This window comes from Larimichthys crocea, chromosome XVII (assembly GCF_000972845.2).
Source record: "Larimichthys crocea isolate SSNF chromosome XVII, L_crocea_2.0, whole genome shotgun sequence".
In the NCBI taxonomy this organism is placed as follows: domain Eukaryota; kingdom Metazoa; phylum Chordata; class Actinopteri; family Sciaenidae; genus Larimichthys; species Larimichthys crocea.
Window position 1 is genome coordinate 21,305,261 of NC_040027.1, and position 16,274 is coordinate 21,321,534.

General features: G+C 40.1%; 1 protein-coding gene across 1 annotated transcript in view; it reads right to left on the bottom strand.

Annotated features, from left to right (window-relative positions):
* p3h2 (prolyl 3-hydroxylase 2) overlaps nt 1–16,274 on the bottom strand; it is a 67,981-nt gene that overhangs the window by 5,926 nt on the left and 45,781 nt on the right. The window contains exons 2-5 of the mRNA XM_010732452.3: nt 10,390–10,542; nt 9,312–9,501; nt 4,419–4,550; nt 2,020–2,147 (exon numbers count right to left, since the gene is read on the bottom strand). Coding sequence (XP_010730754.3) covers nt 2,020–2,147; nt 4,419–4,550; nt 9,312–9,501; nt 10,390–10,542 — 603 coding nt within the window. The remainder of the gene's footprint in view (nt 1–2,019; nt 2,148–4,418; nt 4,551–9,311; nt 9,502–10,389; nt 10,543–16,274) is intronic.

The following is a 16,274-nucleotide window of genomic DNA, read 5'->3' on the forward strand; positions in this document are numbered from 1 at the left end:
ACAGGAGGCTAATAACGATGAAGATATATAAAGGTTTCTAATAATGACATTCTTTCCTGAAGATCTTTGATAAAGTTGTAGTTATTTAAGGCACGATGACCTGATATGCACTGAGTCTGACATTTACCAGTGAAAAAACAGTCAGTGCTCTCTGGTGGACAAGCTATGTATTGGAATCACTTTTTGGCATTTCTGTTCTTCATTTTCTTGTCACTTATTGTTTGACATACAGTATGTTGATACAGATATATGTACAGTAATATCAGCTGTTTTATTGGTCTGGTTGTTGATGTGTATGTATGTGTGTGTTACAAAAAGTGCGTGAGTAAAGTTTTGAGTGTCAATGTTCTAGACAACTACATACAGTTCTGTATTTCTTTTTAGTCTGTGTGAGAAGGAGGGAGGTGGTCGGAGGTGGGGTTTCATAAGGGAGTCTGTGATGATGAATATTATGAAACCTGACTATCCAGTAGCCTTTTTCTTGCAGTGGTTAAAAAAAAAGAGATGCCCTTTTTTCCCCAGCACCCTCAATACAAACAGGCCACAAATTGTTCCAGAGACTTCTGTGGGCACCCTGACATGACTTTTCCTCCTCCTCCACCGTTCCTGAAAGGCCAGATTCTTTGGCAAGGAGGCAGATCAGGCCTGGCACTGAGATCTAGGGCTCTGTAAATGAGCTCCCCAAGGCTCGAGGAAGGAGAGAGGACGTAGGGAGAAGAGGCGATCTGTCAGCCAAGGACTGTACTGTAAACTGACGGGACTGGAAAGACTTGAGGGCTACAAAAATGTAAGCTATGAGTAGAAAAACATAAGCATGAGCTGCAACACGTCCACTCTCAGCCTCTCTTTATCTCACACACACACACACACACGCGTGCGCAATGTCAACGACACACTCACATATCCACACAGTCCTGCTGGGAGCCTCGCTCACACTAATGAGTACCAGGCTTTCTAGGAAAAAGAAGTTGTGGAACTGGGAGTTAAACAAGGTGCTGCTTGACTTTTCTGAGCAGCTGATGAGAGTTTGAGAAGGACAAATTCTGAGTCTGAATCGGCTGATGAGTAGCCAGTCTGAACAAATTTAATTTTCTATAGCGGGCAGACATTCAGACCAATTATGGATACCAGGGGGGCAAGAAAAATATAAAGAAGCGTGTCCAGAGGAAAAAATATGCTGTCATAAACACATTGACGTAGAAAAATTTGTTTAATACATCCAGCTGGAAGGAGAAAAGCAAAGTTAAAGAGGCATTTGCTGCCAAACTGCAAGTAGCAAGTTCATCCAAGAAATACAGCAAAAGGACGGCTGCTGCTCTACTCTTTTTCTCTCAAATCCATGCTTTTCCTCTCCAGTCTCTTTCCCCGCATGTCTTTTCCCCTTCCCTCTTCTCAAGTCTCCCCCGACACCGCTGCTCGTGTTATTGTAATGCTTTTTCTACTCAGTTTTCCCAGTCTTGAAATGAATCACCCACATGTCATGTAAGTCTCGTGCCAGACTTCAGTGGTCTTCTCACATTATTGCAGTTTTATGCTCATTAGACTTGTTTCCGTTTAGATCTGATTTTAAAATGATGTGTTTAATTATGGCTTTCCGTATCATATCTGATTCTGCAGATAATCTAAATATTTAAAGCTTGGTCTACTTTTTTCAATCTGCCATTACTTACATTTTTCTTTCTTTCAAACATTTCAATCTGTTTTATTTTATTTTTATGCCTTTCTATGTTTTTACTCTGCTACTGGAAAGTATAATCTGGATAACAACTGTCCAATCTCCTTTTTATTCCTTGTTTTAAACTCCTGGTTCAGTCATTAACCCGGTCATTGATGATGAGACACAGACACACTGATCCACCCCTCCTTCAAAATATCCCCATGATGATTTCCTTCTCAAATTAATAAAACATCCATTTGGAAAAATGTAAAAATCAAATTCATTCATCCACTTTCACCCATTATTTATTGTCTCTTCAACCATCTACCCGTCTCCACCCCACAGTAACAGCAGATCCTGACCTCTCTTGGCTTGCCATCATGTCCGAGCACCTCTCTGTAGTAATCCACATTTTCCATCACAAACTCCTCTTCCTCGTGGAACAATTGGTATGTCAGAGCACACTGTAACGCCTCCTCCAGCTTTTCCACTGCAGAGAGAAAGAAAGCAGTTAAAGTGAGTTTACATATGAACACAATTAACCCGGGGTAACCTGAGGCGTTTGTGACCTCTAGTAGCACTCTGGAGCTATTTATTCATGAGCGAGCACCCACTGATCAATAGGTGGCGGTAATACACCAAGACATTGTCCTGAATGATACACAGTGCATTTTGGTGAATAAAAGTAAATGAAATATCAGCAGGACACCTTTAGGGAGCTACAATCACACACATACACAAAGATCTTGGTAGGTGCAGAAGAGCTGCTTTGGGTTCCTACTGTTTTCTACAAAGCTGCTGAGCTATCTACAGGATGTCCAGTGTGTGTGTGTGTAATGTGGAAATGTATCTATCATGGATGACATTCCAATACCATTACCACAATGGAGCAAGAGCTGCTCTCTGGTTGACATAGTGGAAAAAGCCTGCACACAAACATACACACACACTCTCACACACGTCATTGTCAGTGATGAAGTCAGACAAACATACAGCAGGACTGTCCGGTACTCTTCCTGGTACTGAACAAATGCAAAAAGACTTTTTTTTTTAAATTCAAACACCGATCCACAAACATCCAAATACCTTATACTCTAAAAGGCTGCTGCTAAATGCACACACAAACATTTTTTTTACTAGCTTGTAAAAATGCAGGGTTAACCAAAGACTTCCTGTCTTGGCAGAGGCTGAGGCAGCGTATCTGCTGTGTGTTCCCAGGTCAATACAAGTCTGGAGGTTTAATCTCAGTCAAACAGTAAAACGTCACAGTGGATTTATTTAGGAAACTTAAGCAGCTAAAGCACAATGAAAGGCTGCTGAGTGATGGCAAGTGTCCATTGCGGCAGTGTGGTGTGGAGCCACTGAGGAGTGTAAAACACAGCAGGCCACGGCACTGCTGGGTGTTAGAGGACTCAGATTACTGACGTGTGGTGACTGACATAGATTTCTAATTTTGACAGTGAAAATGCTGGTACTTAAAAAAGAAAATGATGCATGTCCTTTGTGTTAGCATCCTTGTATGCCAAATTTAAAACATAACTGCCAACATAAAATTATTTAATGAGTCCTTACTTAACATAACTAATTTTTACTTTTAGTAAATTAAGGGTGATTAAGAAACTTAAGTTATTTAATTTGACTGTAAAGATATGCCCCCTGCAAAAATTCAGCATCGTACCAGAAAAAAATATCTTCTTTGAACACTATCCTTTAGATTTCAGTGCTGGCTGATTTAGTGACACGATTAGAGATGGTAATGAATCCTAATACAGTTGTAATAGTGATCCCAGAGTTCAATTTGAAGGGACTCTGCGTAATGACTTATTCTCCTGGAAATACAACAGAAGAAGAGTAATTGGTGTATTTGTTTACAGCACACCCCAACAAACTGTGGGCTGAGGATTCACTGAATCTTGTTTCAATAAAGAAGACTAAAAAGAGTCTTACAAAGCGATAATTTAAGAAGGAATTACACCTCCATCTGCCTTTTGTTCTCCTAATTCGCCCAACACATGCATGCATCGCTTCCTGGCGATGCCTCGCGCTCACGTACAAAATGAGAAGTCTATAGTACAGGCAGAATAAAGTGAATGGTCACCATAGATAATATAAAAAGTAAAGAATGTAATTTAAAAAAACCTAAAAACTGATGTAGATTGGTTATTTCATAAGCAGTGGCACACACAATACCCTTTGAGACTTCCACAGACAAAACACATCCATCAGCCACTGTGCTCTCTTGGTGTATTTGCACAGACCCAATGATTCACTTTGCTTTATACGAGCCACATGCTTATGGGTCATTAAGTATAATCTAATGATCTCACAGCTATTCAGCACACTGTCTTCCCCAACTTGGCTTTGTTGTAATGCCAACACCCTTGTCTACTACCTTATCAACAGCAGAAGACTTGAAGCTATTTATTCACACACACACACACAGAAACACACCTGAGAGCCCTCACATCAGACTGGATACACCCATATAAAGTTTGCCCAGACAGATGCACAAACACTTGCCAGGTAATGCAATTAATACTTGCGAGACATAGTGAACCTCCAAACAGGGTGCGGCCATCTGTTGATTGATTTGCCACAGCTCTTTGTGGTCACCACAAGTTCTTGTATGTGCATGTACTATGTGCATGTGTTTGGGTGTATGACCTATGGGTGTATCCATCTCCTTTGTTCATAATTACACCAAGCATACTCAGATAGATGGTCATGTTTTGTTCTCTGCTCCACACGGTGTATAACTTACCCTGGTAGTAGGCAAACTGGAGGTAGTCGTAGTGCAGAGGCAGGTAGTTCTCCATTGGGGAGAGGCGGCCAGGGCGGGTGGCGAGGTCTCGAACACACTCGTGTTCACAGTGCAGCACCTGAGTGAAATGATCTGCAACAAAATGGTTTCCGATCAGTTTTTAGATCATAAGCATAAATTTGAGATAAACATCCTGTTCTTGGATTTTGTGTTTGACTTCTTATTTGGCAGTAAGTAAGTGGATCCTGAAACACAGATATAACTGAGGGGAGAATCTGATTTTACACAAAACATCTGTCTATTAATCCGGGAATAACTGTATATACCACCTTAAAAAGGTGGATGGAGCCATGGAGTTGGGATCCAGAAATCTGTCTCCTAATGTCTTGTGTACAGGTAAGACAGAAATGGTTGGTTCAGTCCCACATAGTTGAAACCAGTAAATGATTTTCATCAAAAGAACAGTGGTCACCACTGTGAAGTAAAGAGTGTTTATACTCCAGTAACAGTTTGTTATATGACCATACTGCTGCACCCGTTGACTCAGACTCTGTGTGGTCTGTTGTAAATTGAATTGAATTGCACTGATGCAATATGGTCAGTGTTACAGAGTGATCTCATATTCACAGCCATCGACTCCGCTGAGATCATCAGTGGGTTTAGGGATCGCTCTGATTTACACATTTGAAAACCAGCTGAAAGTAATTAATTACTTTCTCGCATTACAGACAGGTCTAACAAAAACCAACAGCAGCTGATCTCTAAGTCAAGCCAGATACATACTCATTATCCTTATTTTATTGACCACAGAGAAACCTGTTTGGCATCAAGGCCTGATGACTGACGACAACAGAGTGTGCAAAAGTAGAAAAAAGGACACTAATAAGACATCTAAGCTGCATCAATTACAAAAGCTGATAAAGTTTTATTACTGACTGTCATTATAACATATTCCAATGGTGAAATTAATAAAAATGATACATAAAACAGATGTTCAAAATTGCTCTGAAGGTGTTTCAGTGTTGGTAAATGTTCTGGATTCTGGATTCATCCGAGTACGTATTTATGAGGGGGAAGAAACCCGTTGGAATGAGTTCGACTTGATGAGCTGTAACAAATCAAATACAACCACTCCAACATGATGTCGTTCCCCGTTGCTGTGATCACATAAATGTTGTTCTCCTTTCAACAGTACAGTGCTTTCATGTCTTTGTTGTCCCTCAGGTGGTGAATCCTGTTGTTTGTTGATCCTTCAGGGAAGGCAGATTTCACACAGTCCTACATATCATTTCCTCATGTCCAAGCCAACACTGTGTGTGTGTGTGTGTGTGTGTGTGTGTGTGTGTTGTGAGCGTGAATGTATAGTGAGGTCACTCTTGAGCAGCTGCAGCACTACTTTCCTCACCCTCAGACAGCAGAGTCTTGGTCTGTTTCAATCTTTTCAAGAGCCTCAGAGGAGGATAGATTTGAAGTGTGTTAGGCCAAGTCATGCAGTACTGTAGAGGGATGCAGTTTCTTGGTCAGAATATATTTTCTGCTGAAAATCAAACCACTACACGGGAAAATAATTCTATGAGATCCTTTCTCTTTTATGAAACTCACATAACCGATTGTATTACTCTCAAAAACTAGATACAGTACATACATAAATCTTAACACAAATAAACATCATAATCACAGGCTCAACTATAGCGGTGCTATGGAAAATAATCCTCTGATTGTAAGTAAAACAAAGCACGGCCAAAACTAATTAGCCGTCTTTTCTGTGTTTATCCAACCAAGCTGAACACATTTGAGACAAAGCACACTTGTCAGCAATTAAGCTGCGGCTACTGCACAAAACTTGCCTCAATTTCCAAAGAGAAAGGCCAGACTTGTGTCAACAAAAGCACCACTGACCAAAGTTGATGTATATGTGTAACAGCGTAATCGCATAATTATGATCTGGTGCAAGAGTTTTGCTGTGGATGCACGCATCTCTCCACATCAAACACGCCTGATTTTTTTTTTTTTTTGCAGGAAGGCAGTTAAGGCCCTCAGACTCCTATTGGCTGCACAGCATGCCGTAAACAAACTGAAATAATTACACAGTACATCCAAGTGTGAGCTTATTTATGAACCTCATTAAAACTGTGTGAGTAATGCTTGGTGAGAAAATAATGCTGACGTTCCTCTCTCTAAGTGTCACTTTGATGAATTCCCGGGGCTGCTTCGCTGAGCTGTAACTGTCTTACAGTGACCTCTGTTGTTGAACTGCTCATGTTTAGTTTTGATTTATTTCCATAGGGTATTATTATGCTGCTATCCGGTTACTCCATATAAATCAGTAAGATAACAATTAATTGTCTATTTTGGTCATTATGTAAATGTACTGAAAGTCAGACTGATTTGAGAAGCTCATTAGGTGGAGTCTTCAGGTGCTAGTAGAAAGATCTGAAACTGAAACCAAACAGACTTACATTACGAAGAAAATGTAACTAAAACAATAAGAAAGCACAGATACTGTGACAAGAAATATTAAAAAGGTTTGCTGTTCACCAGCCAACACTCACTGTCATGTGAGGAAGCCTCTGAACCAGAAAAAGAGAGAGTGCCAAACCGGACTGAGAAACTCCCCGAAACATTTTCAAATGAAATTCCACACAACAAAACATTGAAAATTTGTTTTAAAGAAGTGGAAACATAACAAGAGTTGCCAAGAAGGAGTCCTCAAGTTGCAGGAAAGAAACAAGGTCAAGTGAGGTTAAAGAGAAGTAATGAAGAAGAGAAAGGGGGACAGAGAGCGATCTTGTAGTGAGTCTCAGGAGCATTCGGCCCACTATCCTGGCACTGGTTCATGCTGTTTTCCTGGACTGTAACGGATGTTAATAGAGCATGTCTACCAAATCCCACGACTGGAACTGAACACAGTTCTCAGTTTAGAGCAGCAGAAAATTTCATTTAGTTATCACTAATGAGGGCTTGGACCAGTCTTTCAGTCTTGTTACTGACTGTGCTTTTCAATGCATTGATTAGTGGAGAGCTACTTTTCCTCTGTTATCTAATGTAGAATGGTTGCTAAAATAGCCAGTCCAAGCTCAACTTTAAAATCAATATATTGATCTGGGCAGTCAGTTCAGATCAGCAGGCTCTGGTATGTGCCATGAGTCTTCCAAATCATGGTTTAATACACATTAATGGCATCATAAGTAGGGTTCATTGGCCCTCAGTGGTCTGTAATGTGGTATAATGTGGCCCCACCTTTTAAACTTATGTCAATCAGATTACTTACATATGCAGAACCGTAAACTTTAAAATCTGTAATTTGTGATGACTTCAGAAGAGCTGCTCCAATCTCTTTCCAGCTTTTAACAAACCTAGCTGCTGTGATTAACCACACATAAGTGAAAAACAGTGGAAAAGTTTCTGGGATGAGCTTATAAAATCTGCAGGGAGCCTGTTGTCTACATTATATCCTTTGCTTGCTACACTGTACCTGATCTGCTCCAATCTGTTCCTACGAATCTGCTCTGAAGCCTTTGCAGTTAGACTTTATTTACATCTTCCTGCCTCCAAGAAACAAGCCAACGCACTGACATAAATCTCTGTATTTCAACACGTCGAGCGCCAGAAAAAGCTTGCTTGGCAACCAATGAAAACAAATATTGATAAAATAATTTGAAGCTTAACTGTAACCAACAGTCTGTTTCTTTCTTTTGGTTATTTTCTTTTCAAAGAGATTGGGAATAACCGGCGGCAAATCAAAACGGAGAAGTTTCGATTATTAAAATACTAGAAGTATGTCAGGAAATAGAAGTATTAAAAGTAAAATACTAAATGCAGAAAAATATCATGCATTAATATAAAGCAGGTTGATTTGAGCTGTTAAGTTATTATTATAAGTAATTTTCATTATGGATTAATCTTCTGATACAGTACTTGACTAAATTTACCTTGATTATTTAAATGTGTTTTCATAGCCATTATTATAGCTATGGATGTAACTCCAGGAGCCTAAAGCAACATGGCTGATATCAGTTGTCTGTCCTTTGACCAAGTGCCAACTTCCATCTAGTGCCAAGCCGCTGCCAGGAAGATTTGATCACTTAGTGAGCATGAAGGGTGTTGTTTGGCCTTGTCTAAGCCTCCTCTGTGCTCCCTGTCAGAACAACAAAACCCAGCTGGTGCTCAGGGTCACGCAGCACAGACAGACGCGTTGGTGGAACAGTCACAATAAGTTGATAAAATGCTCCGCTCCACATACTAAATAAACAGTCTCATTCCTTTCATCTATGACTGACTCTGAGGATCAGAATCTTCTCAAGACAAGATTTATGAAACCACTGTCAGAGCATTGTGTGTCCAAAAATCAAAGTGGTATTTACACAAAAACACCAGACACCCAAACACAAATTAGACGCCACTTTGTTCCAGTACTAAAATACGACAATATGCTACGATTCTAAAGGGAAATTAGAAGCACAAATAATAAAAATCAGCTTTGAAAATGCAGCTAAACCAATGTTGTACTGTTTTCTGTTTACTTTGGCACTGCATGTTCATGGTTTTTAAATAAGTCCCAAGTGTCATATGAATATGATCTATCCAACATCAACATGTTGTTGTGGATGTAACACACAAATATGAATATGAAAGGTTCTAATTAAAAACACAGTGTAAACACTTAATTAAAGAGTAAATACTGCAGATTACACCAACTAGTCACATACTACATCGTGCCTATCTTCATGCTGGGATTTTAAAGCAATATTTATTGTTGTTATTGTGTTACTTATATCAAATATGCAACTCTTGAGCATGTTTTGTGTTAGTTGAGGATAAACGTGGGATGCAAGAAGCATGTCAACTACCGTTTTTCTGTTTGAGTAAATATATTCAGATGTTGGCTCTTACCTGATATGACTTCATAGAGGCTGTAACGGTACCGGAGGTAATCATAGCCCTCAAACCTCTGAGGCCATTGACACAGGGCTCGACACTCCATGTCTGCTTTATAGTACTCCACCAGAGCCTCCTCAAACAGAGCGATGGCTCCTTCGTAGTCGCCTTTGTCGTACAACCTCACCGCCGCTGTGAAGGAGTGCTGCAGTGGAGGAGAGACAGAGGATTGTCAGAGAGGAGTGATGGGATAAGTTTTTATGACCTTTGGTGTTCAGCAGAGCTCTTTATGAATTGTTGGTGTATTCAAGTATTTATCTTGTAAAGTTTTTACGAGTCCTCTGGTGCAGATCACGCTTCCTGCAGCAGCAATGATCATTTGTTTGGGATAAAGAGAAAGATAGCTGGGTGGATTAGCTAACAGTTTCTAGATAGGATTCCCACCGACACTTTTTTATGAATAGATTTAAAATGAGACATAATAATTCAGAGTAAATAATAAAGACAACATTTGTGAAAATGTAAAGAATATGTATCTACACCAACAGAGCACAGAGCAAGTCACGAAGACACAATACTTCATAATTATCAATCCTAGAGAACGCCAGACAAAAGTAGTTTGATTTGTACTGAGTAAGTAGTTTCTCAGAGAAGGTGTTGCAGGAACTTGTGCGAGCTTGTGAATAAAGAGAGAATGGATGGGCAGAGAGGGGAATGAGAGAGGCGGTGAGAAAGGGTGAAAAACTGTAAACGAATCAGTGCACAAAGGATCCAAAACTCTTAGGCATTCAGGGCTTCACCACAACCAGCTCTAAAAAGGCCTAAATGAGTTTCCAGTCATTAAACTGCAAGGGCTATTAACACAAAGGCCTTTTCATTTCAGTGACAACAGCTTTATTTTTCCTTTTAGGAAAGAGGCAAAGTAGAAGGAGACAGACCTTTGGGCCAGGATTGAAAAAGAAAAGGGTGAAAGGCAACAGGTGCCACTCATGATATGAAACATGTTCAGACAGAAGCATCAAACAAACAAAATGAAATTAGAAATAACCAAAAAGTGTACCTGTGTCTCGTATATTGTGATTTTCTGGCTTACCTGGTGAGGCCGGGCTTCACGGTCCACAAAGTGTTCCTCCTCAACACCCTCCACGTTTTTGTACTGCTCCAGGTTCTGACCCATCTCCACATGTTCTGGGTTGGCCTGGAAGTAGGTGTGAGCTGCCGCTGCCGCCTTATCAGGCTGCTTCAACTAAAGGTAGACAAAAGAAAGAGAGATGTTAATAAAATAATAATAACAGAAACCTCTTATGAAAAGCACAAATTCACCGGTGTAAGTCAAATTTAACTGCATTTTTCTGTTACATCAATCTTTCATAAGTGCTGAAATATGTCAAACTAGATTCTCAGAATTTAAACAGAAACAGGTGGACATGTTTCCATTATTAAAAGCTGATGAAGTCCAAAGTTCATATGTTACTCTGAAGTTAAGGTGTTTTTAGACAATCTGCAGACACATCTGCTGAAGCTGCTCCTGAAGGAAAAGAACAGACAACTTGGAAAAATACGAGGGCCTATTTAACCTTTTCCTCATTCATTTAGGAATCCACTTAAAATGAGTACTATTTATGAATTTCTTCAGAGAAGAAGTCAGCAGATTTACGAGGGCGTACTGTTCTCATCCATATCCTGTCATTACAGAGAACTGTCAGCATTAAAGCTAATGTGATCGATGAGGTCTATGAAGGACATGAACTTAATAAATGTTGGGAGTATTAAAATAAAAAATTCACCCTAAGTATGCTGTCCTTTTCCTAAGAAATGTATCTAACACAAACACAGCTGAAAAGATACAGTTTACTGTAGTTAGTTGTGGGTTAGATAAGGGAAACAATGGCTGGAAGGGACGTCTATGTTAATGATACTGATTCAGTGCAGACCATGCCCTGTATGAGTGACTTCAAAATTAAAACAATCACTGCAGCTGTTATATATCAGCGTTGGCAGCTGGTTGAAGCCGTGCATAAAAATTTTATTGTTTTGAGTTTTAGTTTGCAGAAATCTAGATTGAGTATGCAGTGACAGACTCCCAGAAGAAGAATCCCAGATGAGCTTATTATGCCAAATTTATTATAAAAGAATATCATTTTTACCTTACACTTAGACATTTTTTACTTTTGACATTTTATGGTGATGTGCTTAGTTTCACTCAATTCCTGGATAAAGGCTCAACATAACGTCAGATTACACCAAATACTTAAAAATCTTTGTCCTAAAGTGTTTCTGCCACCGGGAAAGTGGTAAAAACAGTCAAATTTCCCTGAACGAATGTATCTCTGCGAACTTAAAATTGCAGAACTTCTTCCTCTGGAAGCATTCCGCTCCATCTTAAAAAAAAGACAATGGAAATCATTTGTACAGTGCCTATGCTTTTAAATTGGTAATGTATCTATAACTGTTACTGTTGTTTGTCTGTTTTTTTACCACTATGACGTGTGCTGCTGCCTTTCTTGGCCAGGTCCCCCTTGTGAAAGAGGTCTTGATTTCAATGGGTTTTTTATCTGGTTAAATAAAGGTTATAAAATAAAAAATAAATCTCTGAACCATTTCTTTAACCAGTCACACACTTTTAGGCTAATCTAGGTGATCTCCTTTTGATAACCAATCCTATATTTCACTTCAATTCACTGAAACTGTTCGGAGGCCCCTTGTGAGAAGTTAGCATGAAAGACAATACCCCCCAGCATACTATACAGTACATGCCTTACTTTAACATCAAAGGTAACATACAGCACTTGTGGATATCGTCTCAGCAACAAAAAACAAAGCTCAGTTCAAAGAGGAAGATCCCAGATGCCTGGTGCATGCTGGTTTCTTAAAGATGTAGGATGCTCTTTTATCCCTTAAAAAAATGTCATTTCGGAAGAACTCAACCATCACAACGTGTCTGGTTCCTATCAGATAAGTTCCTAATCATGCTCAAACCTTAACACGGGTTAGGTTTCTCCCTGGGGCCACCACCACCTTACACAATAGCCCTCATTGAATTTCTTTGTTGCATTTCAATCTGCCCTCTTCTCTATTTCCATTCATTCTGTAAAGCATATAGCGCTAACTAACAAAGCAAGAAACTTATAACAAGTATAGCTGTTGTGTTTGACAGTGACCCGGGTGAAAAGTAGAACAGAGAGGGGAGGGGAGGAGTAAAGCAGTAAACAGAAGCAGGAAGACATGCTGAGAAAATAAAAGACAGATACAGAGAGACAAAAATAGACAAAATTGGAGACAGAACTTGGTCTCTTGTTAAGGTTTCAATATCTCGGTCACAGCTTTGCAGAGATAACTGACAGCATTTGTTTAAATCCTTCATGTTCCCAACAGGTGCAAACATAAAGCAGATTCTAGTGTTTCACAGCTTCTCTCTTGAGTTGAGAAGGTCAGGCTGGCCTTGCAGCCAAAAACACAACTGGCTGAGAGAGCTTCTCAACACACTCACCCCTCTGTTTTGCCACTCAGCGCTGATTCATGCTTGCCAGGAAAGACATTTGGTACAACAAAAACCTTTGTACTTGTTGTATTGTTTTCACTGGGTGAATTATCAAGATGAAGCTCAGGAATTCCCACATTCACCCAAGATTTGAGAAATACTCTATGTAGTTCAGGAGCAGAATGACCCATAGATACAAAAACAAAACACAAAGTGTTGTCAGTGGGGGAGGCAAACAGTTTCCACACAGTCAGCACAATATATCATAAAAAGACAAACGGAACTGCTCTGATAGAAGAAGCAGAAATTCCTTTTCACCACAAAAAGCCCACTTCTTTATGAAGAACAACTCCCCTGTCAGACAAAATTGGGTCTCTTTCATGTGGGAGAGGAAGAGGCAGGAGAGAAAAGCCCAGCTGGATATGCGTGGTTACCCCTGAAAGGCCAAAGACTGAGGTGGCATCAAGCACATTCCTGATCAGATCACCTGGCTGGAGACAGCTTGACTGATGAAACAACCAAGAGCAGAAGAGAGCTAGGGCCAGGTGAGTGGCACGTATAAGATCTTATATTTGCGTACCTTATGTAACAACTAAAGAAAGACTGAAAAACAAGTTCGGATTAAAAATAATAATAATCTTGTTGATTTTAACTGCACTTGCATGCATAGCAAAGTAAACGTAACAAGTTAAAACCAATTTGCTGACAGGTGTCACAAGAGTTCTCGAGAAATATGTAAAAGTAAAAACAGAAAAGTAAAAACAGATGTGCAGTCTCATTGAGGAAACCCGAGGACACCAAAAGCTAAACTGCAACACTTGAGCGCACACTAAGACATGGAGTGCATTAAACTGATAAAATCAGTGTAAGTGTATCTAGGAGTGGCTTTTTCCCTCTAACTGATTGTGCAAACTCAAGCACATAAGCCAGCTTTGTCATGTGTCCTCTGCTGCTGCATTCCTGATAAAATCTCTCCAAGACATTACAGGGAGTAAATCCTCTTAAAGTACACTATTGTTGCCTTGGATTTATTGCATTTAATATGTATCTGTGATATGTTTTGTCCAGATTCACAGAGATTAAACGACAGCGGATGTGGTGTACCTGTCTCCACCTCCTCTTGCCCTGGCTGCCCTCAGCCTCATGGGGACAACCTGGCTCAGGCCAGAGGGTCAACTGGAGGAAGGGGGAAATTCCTCCAGTACACCATCCCAGCACAAACACAGCTGTGGTCAGCCACTGCCAGATCTACTGTCCTGAGACTAGACATGCCAAAACCTGGGGAAGCCTTGGGAAACTTACTGTATTTTTCCTTTTCTATCATAAGGTTTCACGGTCATTGCTTACATTTCTAAGAGATATAGCACTATGGTAAAGCTGTGATTTAAAAAGGAACAAAAAAGTTGTCCTGCAGCCAAAGCCTTAAATTTCCACTTGGTCTCCAGGACTTATCTGGAACAGAAGGAACAGTTGTTGAGTTCACACATACAAGATGGTCACTGCTACATTACAGAAACAGATAATTCAACATGGAAGATTTCTGGGAGTCAGAGTACTGTATCAAACTATTAAAAAAAAATACAAACGTGTCCATGCTCAGAGATTCTGAAAATAAAAACACATGTTCATATATCAAGCGGAGTGAAAGGTTAAAACACCCCCTCAGGATGACAGAGCGGTAATCAATCATCATCGTTTAAAGTCAGATGGCCTTTATACTAAAGAGTGTAATGGAAAACAATACAGCCTGGAAACCACCATGTATGGGTAAATCAAAATGACTTGTCTCTGCTGTGTCTGCCACAGAGGAGAAAGAGGATACTAAGAAAGTAAGTACATTTCTATGAGAACCTTAGCCACTGTCAGCCATTGTGCTACTTCTCTTGCTATGGCAGTGTGTATGAAATCATCGTATTTTGTCATGAAGTATATTTTCTAGGACGCAAGTAGAGAAACTATTTGTGTTGTTGTGTGAAATAATCAGATACGATTGTTTATTTTTCACTAAATTAAACACCTGATCAAAGTATGTCATTGCACTGATGCCAAAATCACGTTTTACCACTCCTCATTTATTTGTCACTGGGGTCCAAAATGGTCCAGAGACATTATAGGAATTAAAGGGCAGGCTAACCAGCTGCTGTTGCCATTGTCATACAGTCTATACCATAAAGTAAGCGAGTGTCTTACCTAAAATGTGTCCTTATTCCTTTACATGTCAGAGAAATATCTTGGGTTACAAATTCATATCATCCCATGGTATGGCTTGCCATATTGTGCAAACCTATCGCTTCCCTTAATACCTGTTTTTCCAGGTTTTTGCCTGAGAATGTTTGTGAGGATCTGACTGGAAAAACGTGTAGGTACGTAGAAATAATCTGCCAGTATAAATTGCACAAATTGAACCACAGCATGGGGTTAACTCTTGAAGAGCTGCTGTTTTATAGGTTTTGCAAGTTACTTTGTACCAACACAGAACAGAAAAATCTTCATGAGTCAACAGAAATATTTAATCTGAACTTGATTAGTTAATTCCGTAATTAAACTAAACAAGATTTAAAAACACAGCAACACTAACACTCTGCCATTAAAAGCAAATGTTTGGACACATTCAGAAGTGTACGTCTTGTCCCGCATGAGTGCATTTTTCCTCTCACATGAATTTCAAAGGAGCACCTGTAGAGGTGAATAACTACCACTCAGTCTAAGCCCTCAGTTTGCCCTCCTCATTAAAGAGCAACCTGTGTTAGAGCTGCTGGACCGCCCTGCCACTCTGAGAGATGTGCTCTTGATGTGGGCACCAAGCAGCGCCAAGACAAACCTACATTTGCATGCTTTTCTCTGCTGGGCCTCGTGCTGGATTCACAGGTATGTAAATAGGCTTGGGCTGGCGCCACAGCTGCAAGGATGATGTGACAAAAAGCACGTATCCAGATGCCACAAACAAGCCTGCAGACAGTTACACAGATGGCTTGTCAGAAGCAGAACTACCACCCAACAAATTAGAGAGAAGCTGGCAACAAGTGACCAACGAGTGGTAACTGCATCAACAGCACTGAATAGTTGAGGACAAGCCTTTTCAAAGAGTCTCCAGGGTTCCCAAGAGGATAGTAAACTCTAGTGAAGTAGACAGAGGTTAGTGTTCAGGTTAATACTGGACACAAGAACAGCTGCAATGGATCGGATGAAGCTTACATGCAATGAGGATTTCAAGGTTAAAGAGTGTCCTTCAGACCTCCTGGTGCGCATCTAAAGGTGCCAGTATGCTCCAACCGAAATGCTGATCTCACATCGTCTTTTTTGTGTGTTCAAACCAACACTAGAATTGATTAAAAAAGCACAGCCTAGTGTTTCACTTCATTGAGACTACTGCAGAGACACAGTATGTGTGCACAAGTGCACAGTGCAAACAGTTTTTGCAGTGAGGCAACGCAGTCATCTGACAATTCAAGGTCAATCTAATTTGTACAAATGTACATTCCTGGTAAATTACAAAT